Source organism: Plecotus auritus (assembly GCF_963455305.1).
Source record: "Plecotus auritus genome assembly, chromosome: 14".
NCBI lineage: Eukaryota > Metazoa > Chordata > Mammalia > Chiroptera > Vespertilionidae > Plecotus > Plecotus auritus.
In genome coordinates, this window is record NC_137780.1 from 8,535,775 (window position 1) to 8,550,059 (window position 14,285).

At 42.8% G+C, this 14,285-nt stretch overlaps 1 protein-coding gene across 1 annotated transcript in view; it reads left to right on the plus strand.

Moving 5' to 3' along the window:
• RAB3GAP2 (RAB3 GTPase activating non-catalytic protein subunit 2) overlaps positions 1-14,285 on the plus strand; it is a 54,317-nt gene that overhangs the window by 14,163 nt on the left and 25,869 nt on the right. Inside the window, exons 3-13 of the mRNA XM_080650942.1 lie at positions 953-1,076; positions 1,925-2,006; positions 3,851-3,898; positions 3,977-4,052; positions 4,343-4,444; positions 6,491-6,590; positions 7,147-7,245; positions 9,817-9,965; positions 10,999-11,078; positions 11,205-11,294; positions 12,644-12,783. Of these exons, the coding sequence (XP_080507068.1) occupies positions 953-1,076; positions 1,925-2,006; positions 3,851-3,898; positions 3,977-4,052; positions 4,343-4,444; positions 6,491-6,590; positions 7,147-7,245; positions 9,817-9,965; positions 10,999-11,078; positions 11,205-11,294; positions 12,644-12,783 (1,090 nt within the window). The remainder of the gene's footprint in view (positions 1-952; positions 1,077-1,924; positions 2,007-3,850; positions 3,899-3,976; positions 4,053-4,342; positions 4,445-6,490; positions 6,591-7,146; positions 7,246-9,816; positions 9,966-10,998; positions 11,079-11,204; positions 11,295-12,643; positions 12,784-14,285) is intronic.

Sequence of the window (14,285 nt, forward strand, 5' to 3'; positions counted from 1 at the left end):
GGAAATCCAGCTTTGTTGTTCATTATATAAGCAAATGAGTTCAACACTAGTTCACTGTGACCCGGACTGGCAAGGGGATTTCCTCATCTCTTCTGTTCCAGGACGTTGGTGGTGTTACTTGGACTTGGACTCGAAACATCTAAAACATCTGACGTGGGACAGACCCACACTCTTGTATTATTTATTAGTTAGCGTATTATTCGTCGTCTTCTGTAACCTACTTCTGTGAATGCCTGTATATACTGTGCTGCCATCTGTGTTAGAAAAAGGGGGAAAGGGTAGTAAATGTATTTACTTGCATGTGCAGAAAGCCTTCCTGGAAATACAACCTGAACTGATTGTGTGGGTTGTCTCCAGAGTGAGCAGGGCAGCTGGAGTACAGGAGTAGGAGAGAGACCTTCCAAAGCAGACCTTTTAAGATCTGGTGATTTTTTTCACTCTGGGAATTTACTTACGCATGAATAAATTCTCAGTTGAAAAAATGAAGAAACCTTTCAGGTCAAGTAAAAAGAAAAAAGTGTCATATGTAGCAAATAGTTCACAGATCCTACAGCCTTAATCATCAGACATTTCTTTTTGCTCTCTGGCTGCAGACTGCCTGGCTGTCTCTGGCATAGGATTATTATTGCATTTTCTAATCCTCAGTCATTTTCGGAGAGACCCCTACGTGAAATTCTTTTAATGTCTTGCTAGTTTATATTTGTTTACATTAAAAAATTTTTGATTTAAAAAAAAATTTTGCATTAATATTCAAAGCTGAGGTTTGTATGTAGTGGATATTTTGCTGGTTATCTTTAACATGTTTTGATAAGAATTATTACTGAGACTTTATAAAATAATTGGGAAGATTTCTTTCCCCTTTTTTCTTCCCCCTCGCCCTTCAAGGTGGACAAGCTAAGTTGAAATACTCCCGATATTTTTGCATATACAGTCTTGGCAATTTTACCCACAGGAAGAAGAAGGAAATACTTGCAAAACACAAAAAACTTCCTGGCTTCAAGATTGCATTTTATCCTTATCGCCAACCAATGATCTTATGGTGATAGCCCGGGAGCAGAAAGCTGTATTTCTAGTGCGTGAGTATCTGTTATTTCCCAGTGGCCTTAATTTCAATGCATAGACTAGAACAGAAGATGTATTAGAAACAAACGATGTTATTTCTATTGTGTGCATTATATGGTGGCATTCGAAAGTTTATGTTATATATTGTATAAAACTTTGTATTTCCTTTTTTGTATTTCTTTGTCTTTTTTCCTTTTCTGGTTTGTTTGTTTTTTTCCCCCTCTCAGTTTTCTTTCTTGGCAGCACACACTTTAGCCATCTCTCTGTGGCACTTCAGAGACATTGCTGGGCATTGCCCAGGCCTTGCAAGGGCAGCCAGGGTTCAGAGGGCCGCTGACCCTTTTCAGTAATAATGAGAGCGAGGAGATTGTCAACTGGAATTGAAAACTCACAGTACTGCATTTTCCTATTTGGGACATAAGTTTTCAGCTCATGATGTCTGCTGAAGGTTAAAATTATGGTTTGGGTATACAGAGCATAGGAAAATCTCACTGATCAAGATGAGATCCTATATTGAATGGCTGTGGGATGATCTTATAAAGCAGATTTACCCTCCAGTAGCATAAATCTAACAGGAAGTTTTCTTGTCATCTAAAGGTAAAAGTAGTTTTATACATAAAATAGTTTGGGGGTATATATGAATTAATAACTTTATTATAGATTTAATTGGAGGAAGGAGAGACGAAGGGTAGAGTTTTATAAATATCTTATTAAAATTTTTGAACATTCTCTTATATTTATGACCCAAATCTATTAATATAGAACTATTAAATTTTGTACTCATCCTTCTAAAGGGAAAGAATGAAATTTATAAATTACTGTTTTAGTATATTACAGTTATTTTATATGATAATTTTTTCAGCAAAATGGAAATATAGTGATAAAGGAAAGGAAGAAATGCAATTTGCTGTTGGTTGGAGTGGCTCTTTAAATGTCGAAGAAGGGTAGGTACCGGTTAATTTTTTGCCTCTATGTGTCTTAAATGCGTATATGAAATGGTTTGAATTGTAAGCTGATCTATTAAGAAGTTTCATTTTTGGAAAGTGTATGTTCATTCCAGCTTTGAGGTGGTAGAGCATGACTCAGTTAGCAAGTTTTAATTTGACTCATCAGGTGATCACTTAAAAACACACACAACTGTTTGGAGAGGATTTAAAGAAGAGGTCAGAGAAAATTTTATAACATCTTCTCTACATTTTGTCTTTTCCGCCGTCTTTCATTGCTAATTTTATTCAGCCAGAAAGTCAAGGGCAATAATTGTCTTCTCTGCTTTGCTGGCATTGGACTTGTACTTAAAGGGGACAGTGCTACAGTCATTCTTTTTTTTCTTTTCATTTCTGTTTTTATTTTTATTGAATTTATTGGGGTGACATTGGCTAATAAAGTTACATAGGTTTCAGGTGTGCAGTTCTGTAACATGCCATCTCTACATTGTTTTGTGTGCTCACCACCCCAGGGCTACATGAATTCTTAGAACTCACAAATACTTCAAAAAAGCAAGTTGGTGAATTCAAGGTTTCCTGCTGGCCCAGTAAGAGTCATACAACCAGATCTCTAACATGGTTACATGAAGGAGCTGCTAGCCTCAACCTGGAGCCAAAACGGTTTCTAATTACGTTTTTATGACCCAAAGCTCTCTGATCAGAATGACTACGATTTTTTAGACTTTGAATTCAGATGAAAGAAAACCAAGTGGAAGCCCATAGCACATGCCTGCACATTGTAGATACTCTTATCAAAAAATGAAAATACTTCTCCTTAAGTCATTTAGTCTAAAGCATTTTAAAGACACTTCAGTTCTGTCATGAGTGCAAAGCAAACATAATGGTTGAATTCCTTTAAAGACAACAAGCAAAAAGATTGATTTTGTTCAGTGATTCCCTGGTTTATGGGAATCTAGTTTCTCCTTACAGTCCTGGGGTTTGACTGGTTAAATAATAGTCAGTCAAGAAGTTATTTTAATTTTGAGGCTTGGTCTCCGAGCTCCTGACAAATTTTTCAAGCCTACGTGTCAGAAAAAAGAACCGTTAGGGGCCATCCCCCCTCACCTGTGCTGAGAGGTAGGTTATCAGGGCCAGTTTCTGCAAAACCCGAAAGCAGCAGCCCACTGCTTGGAGGACAGTAGGTCCCTGGAGCATGGGCTCTGCAGACCTGCACAACCGTGACCGACGGCTCCTCCCGCCCTCGCCCAAGTTCTCACCGATGCGGAGGAGAGGGCAGTGGGCTGAGGCGGCAGCCTGGTGAGCTTCGATACGGTCTCAGTTCTGTGTACGTAATCGGAGTGTGCCGACAGGTTTTGCTTTCTTTAATTTCATGCTTTTCATGACAATACAGAATGAAAAATACGGCTTTTAAATTAACCTCAAGTGAATGTGGCATTGCCTTTCATGGGAATGGATTCTGTGGTCCTACTTACAGTGGAGTTTTTTTGTTTTAAATATATTTTTATTGATTTCAGAGAGGAAGAGGGAGGGGAGAGAGAGAAAAAACATCAGTGATGACAGGGAATCATTGATCGGCTGCCTCCTGCACGCGCCACACTGTGGGGATGGAGCCCACAACCTGGGCATGTGCCCTTGGCCAGAATTGAACCTGGGACCCTTCAGTCTGCAGGCCAACGCTCTATCCACTGAGCCAAACCAGCCAGTGCTTACGGTGGAGTTTTACTGAGGCGCTGAATCAGACTGGTCCACAGAGCTCATTTCTCACCGCCCTTTAACGTCACATTAGAGAGAAGTAAAAGCAGTTCATCCAGGAGATAAGCTCATGCTGTTGTTTGTGTTCTCAGGGAGCATGTCACCAGTGCCCTGTGCATCCCACTGGCAAGCCAGAAGAGGTGAGGATGGGCAGGAGGGGTTTGTTTGCTTTGCTGTGATTGCTGGGCCGTTCCGGTCATGACTTTCGTTTGTGGCAGGAGCTCCACGGGCCGCCCTGACTGGACCTGCATCGTGCTGGGCTTCACTTCGGGTTCCGTGCGCTTCTACACGGAGGTGAGCCCCGGCCCACTGGCTGGAAACAGCAGTGACTGGACACCTAGCTGGGCACCACTGTACTCGTTTGTGACTCGTTCCTGCTGGTTGGTGCTTTATGGGGGTGGAGGCTGGGCAGGGGAGGGGCAGTGGTAGAAAGCGATACAGAAGAGAAGCTGTATTCTTCTGAGAAGCGAGGACCTGGTATCCGTGGAGAACTTGTTGGGGACAAGGTACTCCCTGCCAGGCTGCACCTGCTCAGGTATGTTGGTGAGAAATCAAGCCGGGCCCTTCTCTGTGCTTCCTTCTAGAACGGGGTGCTGTTGCTCGCACAGCTTCTGAATGAGGACCCTGTGCTGCAGCTTAAATGCAGGACTTATGAGATCCCACGACATCCGGGCGTGACTGAGCAGGTATGTGAGAGTTCATATTCAAGTACCAGTGGCTTTACCTGAAGTTGCGTCTTCCCTCTGTGTCAGGTGGGAGGTAAAGCTGTCTTTGTCTGGTGGCATGGTTAGCTGGACTGTCACATTCTTGAGATACAACCAATTTACAGCTGAGCAAAGAGAATACCAGCGGTGCTATTACTTACTTAATGAAGTTTTGCATGTTTGTTCTGCAGTAAAATAAAATACTTTAATTAGAGGCCAAGAAAGGTTTCTTATTTTTAGAATTTAATAGTGACTTAAAACAAAAATGTGATATTATATAACTTTATATAGTTTTAATTTGGGTTTAGGTATCAAAATATATGTGCAAGGTGTCCCCCAAAAAATGTATACACACTTTTTCCTGATAGCCCAGTTGATGTTTCTTTCTTTTCAGATTTAACCCATTGGAATTAATAATTATTCAAACTATGTATATAATTTTGGTGGACACCCCGTATATTCGATCCTTCTTTGTACCACCCTGTTTCCAAAAGATTTGAAGTTAACAGGTGTATATATTGTGTGCCTGTGGGGACTTCACTAGCATTATAGATGGACTAGGGTTATAAGGACTGGAGCAATAGAAGAAATAAATCTTATAAGAAAGACTAAATACCCATTAATTCCTGTGAAAGAGTTAATTAGTAATGTAAAGCAATGCCTAGTTAATTGCTGTATAGCCACAATGAAAAACTATTTGTTCACTTAGCAAAATGGAAAATCATTGACATATTATTGAGTAATTAAAACATGTTATGGGATAATATAGGTGGTATATCCTATCTAATAAAAGAGTAATATGCAAATTGACCATCACTCCAACACACAAGATGGCTGCCCCCATGTGGACACAAGATGGCCAGCAGGGGAGGGCAGTTGGGAGGGACCAGGCCTGCAAGGGAGGACAGTTAGGGGCGATCAAGCCTGCAGGGGAGGGCAGTTAGGGGTGACCAGGCCAGCAGAGGAGGGAAGTTGGGGGCAACCGGGCCTGCAGGGAAGGGCAGTTGCGGGGGAACCAGGCCTGCAGGGGAGGGCAGTTAGGGGTGACCAGGCCTGCAGGGGAGGGCAGTTAGGGGCAAACAGGCTGGCAGGGGAGCAGTTAGCCATCAATCAGGCTGGCAGGGGAGTGGTTAGCAGGGGTGGGCAAACTTTTTGACTCGAGGGCCACAATGGGTTCTTAAACTGGACCAGAGGGCCGGAACAAAAGCATGGATGGAGTGTTTGTGTGAACTAATATAAATTCAAAGTAAAGGAGCGGAGGGGAGAGCAAGAGAACCCTCCACTCTTTCGGCTCCACGGGCCCGATAGAACAGCTGAACGGGCCGGATCTGGCCCGCGGGCCGTAGTTTGCCCATGGCTGGGTTAGGGGGTGATCAGGCTGGCAGGCAGAAGCGGTTAGGGGCAATCAGGAAGGCAGGCAGGCGAACAGTTGGGAGCCAGTAGTCCTGGATTGTGAGAGGGATGTCCGACTGCCTGTTTAAACGGGCAGTCAGACATACCTCGAGGGGTCCCAGATTGGAGAGGGTACAGGCTGGGCTGAGGGACACACACCCCTGTGCACAAATTTTGTGCACCGGGCCTCTAGTTCTCACATAAAAGTGTATGATTATATGTGAGGATGTGTACTGAGACCTGTCAGGGATTTCAGGTGAGTTTTCCTTTTTTCTTTCTACTTTTATATAATGTTTGTATTTGCACAATGACTGTATTTTATTTTTATAAAACATATACCTTTTTTGTTAATCTCACCTTATATCCTGAAAGCATTATTCACCATGAACAAAAGTTTGTATTTGAGAAGAATCTTAATTCCTTGGCCAAAAACATCCTGAAATTAATTTTTCATTTATTTTTACTTTTTCCTCTCGTTATATTGTGTGTTTTTTTGTTTGTTTTTTGTGTTGGTTGGTTGACAGTTGTTGTCATAGTATTTTTTACTTTACATTAGTCATGACATTCAGCTCTAATAGGAAAATGGATACATTTATTTGGCAATGATGATTTATTATTTTCTTCTTTCTTTGTTAGAATGAAGAGCTGAGTATCTTATATCCTGCTGCCATTGTGACTATTGATGGATTTAGCCTTTTTCAGTCTCTTCGTGCTTGTCGAAATCAGGTAGCAAAAGGTAATTTTTGGCAAGAAATAGCTAACTTGTGGTGATGTTTGTCTAATTTCATTTAACCTATTTAACCTATCAGTTGCCAGAGGCGAGTGTGACCAGCACAGGAACAACGGGCTTGTTCACGGATTTGGTAAAATGTGCATCTCTAATAGACACGTTTTTCTACTAAGTCAGAATTCAGTTGAATTTTTATAGCTATTTCATAGTTTTTGAAATTTATCCCACTATAAACTTACTGTCTTGGGGACACTTAAAATGTCACTATAGCCCGACTGGCGTGGCTCAATGGTTGAGTGTCGACCTATGAACCAGGTCACAGTTTGATTCCCACAGGGCACATGTCCAGGTTGCAGGCTTGATCCCCTGTAGGGGGCGTGCAGGAGACATCTGATTTTCTCTCATCATTGATGCTTCTACCCCTCTCTCCCTCTACCTTCCCCTCTCTGAAATCAATAAAAACATAAAATGTTATTACTTTTTTTGTGATTTTAAAAAAATATAAAACTTCATGGTACTCATCACAGTGAAGTTTGGTTTGTCTAATTTTTGTCTTTGACAGCTGCAGCTTCAGGCAATGAGAACATACAGCCACCACCATTAGCTTATAAGAAATGGGGTCTACAAGATGTTGACACTATCGTTGATCATGCTAGTGTTGGTAAGCATTACTGGTTCAGTTCTTCAAAATTTACCTTTTATTCCTTTTGATTGCAGGATCTCATTGATTCGAACTGTAGATTTATTCTTATGTGAAAAGAAAATGCATTGCTTTTAGTGAGACACATGGAAGTTGGTTCAGACTTAGGGATTGTCATGGGCTTATGTCTTCCACAGTTTTAACCTCAGTGGTGGTACTGTGCAGTGTTGTCACAATTTGATTTAATTTTTCTGCAGACAAGTTTAATCTATATAATTCCCCTATAGATTAGTGTTTTAAAAATGTAACCTTTAAGCCAGCAGAATATAGAGAAAAGCAGATTTCTCCTTGAAACCAGTATTTGAAGGCTCACCGTGCTGGGCATCGGAATAGAGCCGAGAAGACACGATCACTGCTACCAGGAAGTGTGAGTGTAGTGGGCAGAAACCTGTGGAACAGGACCACAGCCTAACAGTCGTTGGAGTGGACAGTGGGCTGCTGCAGTGGAGCAGGGAGAGGCCCCGGCACTGAGGGAGTGGGGAGGAGGGGTGGACTTTAATCCGGGACTGGAAGAAGAAGGACTTGACACAGAGAACAGACCCAGAGAAGGTATTCTTGCCATGTAGGCATGAGGGTGGAAGTGCATTGTCTCCTGGAAAAACAGTTGGATGCCCAGGAGAACTGGCAAGAGCAAGGCCAAGTATAGAACCAGGAGTCAGGTTTTGAAGGGCCCGGTGTGCTATGCAAGAGGCACTTGGAGCTTTCCCACAGCCACACTGGGAGCCACTGAGGAACTGGGAGCAAGAGCACGACACTATGTCAGCCTGTTAGGACAGTCACTTCGGTGGTTCAGAGGCTGCGATGTAAGGGTCAAGACTAGAAAATGAGTACAGTAGGGAAGCTGTAATAATCTTGGTAAGAAGTAATGGGCTCCTGAATTAAGGTGGTAGAAATGGGGTGGAGATGAAGAAAATTCTATTAATATTTTTTTCTGTTTATCAATGTAATATTTGCTTGTTAAAAATTAAGTCATACATAAATATGATAAGAGAAAAGGAAAAAATATCCCCTTACGTTCTACCACCTAGAAATACTTATCATTGGCATTTTGGTAAACATTCGTTCAGAGTTGTATATGTACCATATGTATGTTATGTAGACAGGCTTTCAAAACTAGGATTATTCATACAAACTATTATAGCTCTTATCAACATATTATAAAGAGGCTTTCACATCAATTTTGCCAAATAAACATTTTATCAGAGTCCTAATAGAAGACAGATGACATCTTAAAATAAGGTCATTGAAAGGGGTTTATTTGCAGAGAAACTATAAAGTGTGGTCTGGGAGACCCACCCATTTGGGATAGGGTCTCGGGCTGGTTAACAGCACAGCTGTTACCCACTCCCAGGCCTAAGAGATGAGGGCCCAGAGCAGTGCCAGGACTTGGAGATGATGAGTTGGCTCAGCACCTGAGAGCAGGCTCTGTCTCGGGTGCAGGCAGGGGAGCTGGAGAGAGGTGAACAGAGTTGAGATGTATTTTGCCCTTGAGAAGGGATGGGCTTTTGTTCAGTGGTCACGGGAAGTAGGTATCCTGGCTTCATTCTCCTTACTTTCTTTGACCTGCTGATGGGGCGTCCCAGCTGTCTGACCCCAACTGCAAGTCCGCAGGATCTGCACACTGGCCCCGGGAGTGAGCAGGGAGATAGGGCAGGAGTGTGATCTAGAGGCCAAACAGTAGATATTGGACAGATGGTCTGCTTACTGTTGCATAGGGTTGTATGGAATCCTCTGTATTAACACCTTACTGGTAGACATTCAGTTTGTCTTGACTCTTTTGCTAACATACTAGTAAAATTGCTACAAAATTCCAAAGTGTTGAGTTCAGTTCAGGGTAGCGTCCCTGTGCTGTTAATTAAACTTTGGAACAGTGAAACGGGCTAGGAAAAATGAATGGGGAGAAAAATCTGACTCTATTCACTTATCTCCCAGCCTACAAAATGAAGAAAGAAAAGTGCAATGGACTTTATGCAAAGGTTTGATTAGTTCATTCAGCAAATAAATGAACAGGTGCCTGTTGTGTCCCAGCAGCTAATATTGGTGCTAGAAATAAAAGGCGGACGGGTGAAGTGTACATTCTGGTGATAAGGAGATAAACAGTAAACTTTTGAACCAATTTTTTAAATATGGTGACATCAGAGTTAGACGCATCATGAATAAATCATCAGAGTTGTGATCAAGGAAGAGGGTACTCCAGGGGGACCTGTGAGGAAAGGCCTGTCCAGGGAAGTGGCATTCAGACTGAGGCATGAGGGTGAGGAGGAGCCAGCTCCGGGAAGAGGCGCTGGGAGAGCATTCTCAGCAGAGGGAGCAGCGAAGAGATGGAATGTTTCATAGCTTAGAGGACTTATGGGTGCACTTTCAACCTTCCAAGTACATTACGATATTAATTTTGTAGCTTTTAAAAATGACTTTTATCTGTTAAATTGAGCGGTTAGTGTCTTGGAATGGAATTCAAGTAAACATTCAATGGCCTACACTGACTGTGTCCTTTCAGTGCACTCAGGTCATACCTTGTCACTTTATCATTAGGTATTATGACGCTGTCCCCTTTCGATCAAATGAAGACTGCCTCCAATATCGGTGGATTCAACGCGGCTATTAAGAACAGCCCACCTGCCATGTCTCAGTATATCACTGTGGGGTCCAATCCGTTCACTGGCTTCTTCTATGCTTTAGAGGTAAGAGCTTCCCCCCGATCATGGGGAAGGCTGCAGACTGAGTTTTCAACTTGTCTAAAAATGGATATGGTACCTGAGCCTTACAAAGGTTAAGCAGTGTACATTGCTAAGTTTCAGTCTAAGCTCATATGAATCTCAGCTCGCTTTCTTCTAAATTCTTTAAATTAACTGAAAGGTACTGAAGTCAGTGTGAAACAATTGAACTTTGTTTCTGATGGCCTGAGTTCGTGGACCCCGAGTTCCTGTGCGGTGGTCAGAAGCTCGGGGTGTGGACCAGCCCCCGCGGGTTTGCGTCAGTGAGGATTGTCAGGACAGAACTGGCTGCCCACTGTCATCATCCACGTGGTGAAAATGGCTCCTTAAAACGGGGGACAGTTAGATTTGGCAGCTCTTACTTCTCGCTTGAAAAGCAGCCTTCTCAGAATTGCCTAACCCAGTGGTCGGCAAACTCGTTAGTCAACAGAGCCAAATATCAACAGTACAACGATTGAAATCTCTTTTGAGAGCCAAATTTTTTAAACTTAAACTTCTTCTAACGCCACTTCTTCAAAATAGACTCGCCCAGGCCGTGGTATTTTGTGGAAGAGCCACACTCAAGGGGCCAAAGAGCCGCATGTGGCTCGCGAGCCGCAGTTTGCCGACCACGGGCCTAACCTATCTTTTTACTTTAGTAAAATACATATGTTTTTTAAAGTGGGCAAAGAGCCAGGTGTGTATGGTTGGGAAATCCACAGCCCTGCTACAGTAATGCCATCTTAATATCCTAGTTTAAGAATTTCAACTCAGTTACAATTTGAAGAGGGAGCTCCTGAAGATAAAATGCCAGTGGCTTTGACGTTGACACTGCACAGGTAACACTTCGGTGATACTGCGACCTCCCGGAATAAAGTTACTGTACTCCCCTCAAAGGGCTGCACAGGTTCTTGCTATCCAGGCTTTACAGCTTTTTCAAACTTTATAGCAGGCCTCGTTTAGAAAGGTTTAGGAAGCGTACCCTGTTCCTTGGTCAGCTGGCACGTGTTCTGTCTTCCAGGGAAGCACACAGCCGTTGCTCTCTCATGTTGCCCTCGCCGTTGCCAGCAAACTCACTTCTGCTCTGTTTAATGCCGCCAGGTAATTGCATACCAGTTAAATTAAGCCGTATCTACTTTGTCTAGCTTGGTTTGGGCTTCTAATGTGATCGTCTGCACGTGGACACTCTGCGAGCCCTGGTTTCATTCTCACACTCTCTCTTTCCAGTGGTTGGCTTGGTTGGAAAAGTAGGCATGAGGAAGAAGTTGTCCAAAAGCAAAAGCCGAAGGTGGAACCAGCCACCCCGTTAGCTGTAAGGCAAGTCGGCCATGCTCTTCTCAAATTGTGGTCGTTTTGGAAACGTTCTGTGGGATTTAGGGTCTTTCCATGAGCTTAGCTGATTGGTTAATCTCATGAGTCTTTGGAGCCTGTAAAAGTCACTGGTGTGGGATGATTTTTCAGTAGAATGTAAACTGCATGAGGACAGCGGTTCTTGCCTGTTTCATTCACTGCTGTCTCCCTGTGACATCACAGGGGCTCAATATGTATTTGTGTGTGTGTGGTGTTGTTGTTTTACAGACACCTATAAACTTAGCTTCTAAGTTGCAGGAACATCAACTTTGTGATAGCTGATGATCTTGTTAAAAATAGTTTGGTTTGTCAGTAAGCTGTAAAAATATATTTTTAAAAACTTAGTGATTTCTTTAAAAAAAAAAATGAAAACAGGAGCCCCCTGCATTCAGGCCCTCTTCAGAATGCCGGCTTCGGCTCCTTGCTTACCTCCATCCTTAGTGCTGTCAGGTTTGGGGAGGAGAAGAGGTGGTTTTTGCTCGATTTTTTTTAAAATTATTTTTTATTACCGAATATAAAGTACCACCATGAAGGGAATTAGAAACACTCCCTTCCCCCTTTTAGATATTCTTCACCTAAAGAGATGTAACTATGTTATCAAAACGTATTGAAGTTTATCTCCTAAGGTTTTTTTAATCTTATTTTACAATATGCCACATTTTTTAATTCATTCGGGAATCAGGACATAAACCAAATGGCCCTATGCATCCCTAACAGATGTAGCAAATCTGAGCCCTTTGTCTCAGGGACTGTCATCAGAGTGAGCTCGCCTGGTTCTTTCTCGGTACCTCTTTACTCTTATTGTACTCACAGCTCTAGTACGATTGGTTATAGACCAAGAGCAGTTTAGAGAGAAATGTTTAGAAGGGAAGTGCTCCCTTCAAGCTAATTAACATTGGTATCAGCAGGATGTGAGATCTAGCGAAGAGAAAACAGGTTAGGAATAAGAACTTAAATTAGACGGCAAATCCCTTTGTAGGAGCCAAGTTTTCTAGAATGGAGCTGGTTGTGAGGGTATGACACATCGCTTAATCAAGGAGAGATGGTTATGATGTACTTGATGTTCTCTGAAAAACAAGGTTGTGGGTATTTATATAGAAAACCTATAAAATAAGAAATAGATGTTTTTATTTTATAATGGAGGAAACTTCTTACAGGGCGAACTTTCCTATGTGGGTAATTATTAGTCCGTGCAAGGTTCATATTTCTTTATGTAAAAACAGGTTCATCCTATGTCCTTTACACATTTCATTATTGTGGTATATATTTCTAGATTGAAATGTGATTTGAGCTTTTTGTTTTCTTTTAAATATCAGATTTGGGCTTCCAGATTCTAGACGCCATGGTGAGAGCATTTGTCTGTCTCCCTGTAACACTCTGGCAGCAGTAACGGATGATTTTGGCAGAGTTATTTTATTGGATGTAGCCAGAGGAATTGCAATACGCATGTGGAAAGGTACTTCCTTACAAAAATTCAGGAAAAAAGCTTAATTTGTTTTTTACCCCAATAGTTGAGCAACCTTATCATTCTTTAGCTTCTGGTTGATAACACTGTTTAATCCTTTATGCTTTTTTTTTTTAAAACATGAACTCGGATCAGAACTTGTTCCAGAAATCCAGTTGATATGTCTTTAAGTTTGATGAACTCATAGGCCTGTTCTACCTCTTTTTTTATGTACTTTTCAATTCTCACTGTCATTGTCAATTCCTGAACTCAGGTTTTTTTTGCCCCTGCTACCAAGGCCATGTTTGAGTCAGATGTTCTCCCCAAATCTAGAATACTGAGTCTGTCAGATTTAAGATAGTAAAATCTAGCAAAATCCATCTTGGCTGACTTGATTTCTCTATCCATATGCTTGGGCCAGTTCACTTACTTTATTGGTAACTGTGTCAATTGGGAGTTGCATTTGGCTGCTAATATGAGACCCAAGTACAGGATTGGTATGAAGTCACCACAGTGTCCTCAGGAACCCAGTCTCCTTCCATGTAGCTTCCCCCCAAGGTTATCTCCTGGTGCAAAAGGCTGCTGGAGCGCCAGCCCTCCTGTCAGTACCCCCTGAAGGAAGAAGGGGAAAGGAGTCAGTCTACTTTGAAGATATTTCCTGAAGCCCCTCCAACCTTTTTCGATAAGACATTAGCCAGAAGCTAGTCACACGGTCTTACCTAACTGTTAGGAAGGCTTGAAAATATGAAGTTACATCGTCGACCCGAACAAAATAAAAAGTCTTTGACGAAGGAAGAAGTGGAGGCTGCATCACTGGGAATCACCCGGAATCATAGCCTGGGAGCACAGGTTGGAAACCACGGTTATGGTGCGATCCGGTCTGCACCTGGAATAATGGACTCGAGGACATTGAACTGCTCTGGACCAGGCTGAATCCGTTCTCACCTTGCCGACGACTTCCTGCAGTGCTCCCCTGCCACGTGCCTCAGTGCCTGCAGAGGTAGGGTTCAGTGCTGCAGACACATCATTCCTCCGTGGTGTTCGTCTTCCGAAGCAACATCAAGGCTGTGCTCTCAGCAAGACTTGCCCCGAACCTAGAAGGTGCCGGTGTGCCAGCCAGCCCAGATCCCTGGTGGCGGGCTTGTTGCTGGCCCTGCTGCTCACCTCTCGGCCGCCAGTGCCGTCAGTTCTCCTCCCTGTGCTGGGAAGAGAGGCATCGATTGCCTGTGAGAGCGGCTACCCACCCGAGGAAGGAAGATGCGCGGCGGCATCTTCTCACGCAGGCGCCTCCTCCCTTCGCTCTGCGGCCACACTTTCCCTCCATCTGCCCACCAGAAGGAACTTGAGTAACAGGAAATCAGTTTGATCTCTTCCTTAAAGTTTAAATGGACTTCCGTTTCAAAACCCAACCTGATCATCTCCCCAGAGTGTTTTAAAGGGAGGGAGAGAAGGGAATCAGGAAGCTCACGAGGCTTCAATGACACCTGTTTTCTTTTTAAAGAAAAAAGAGCGAT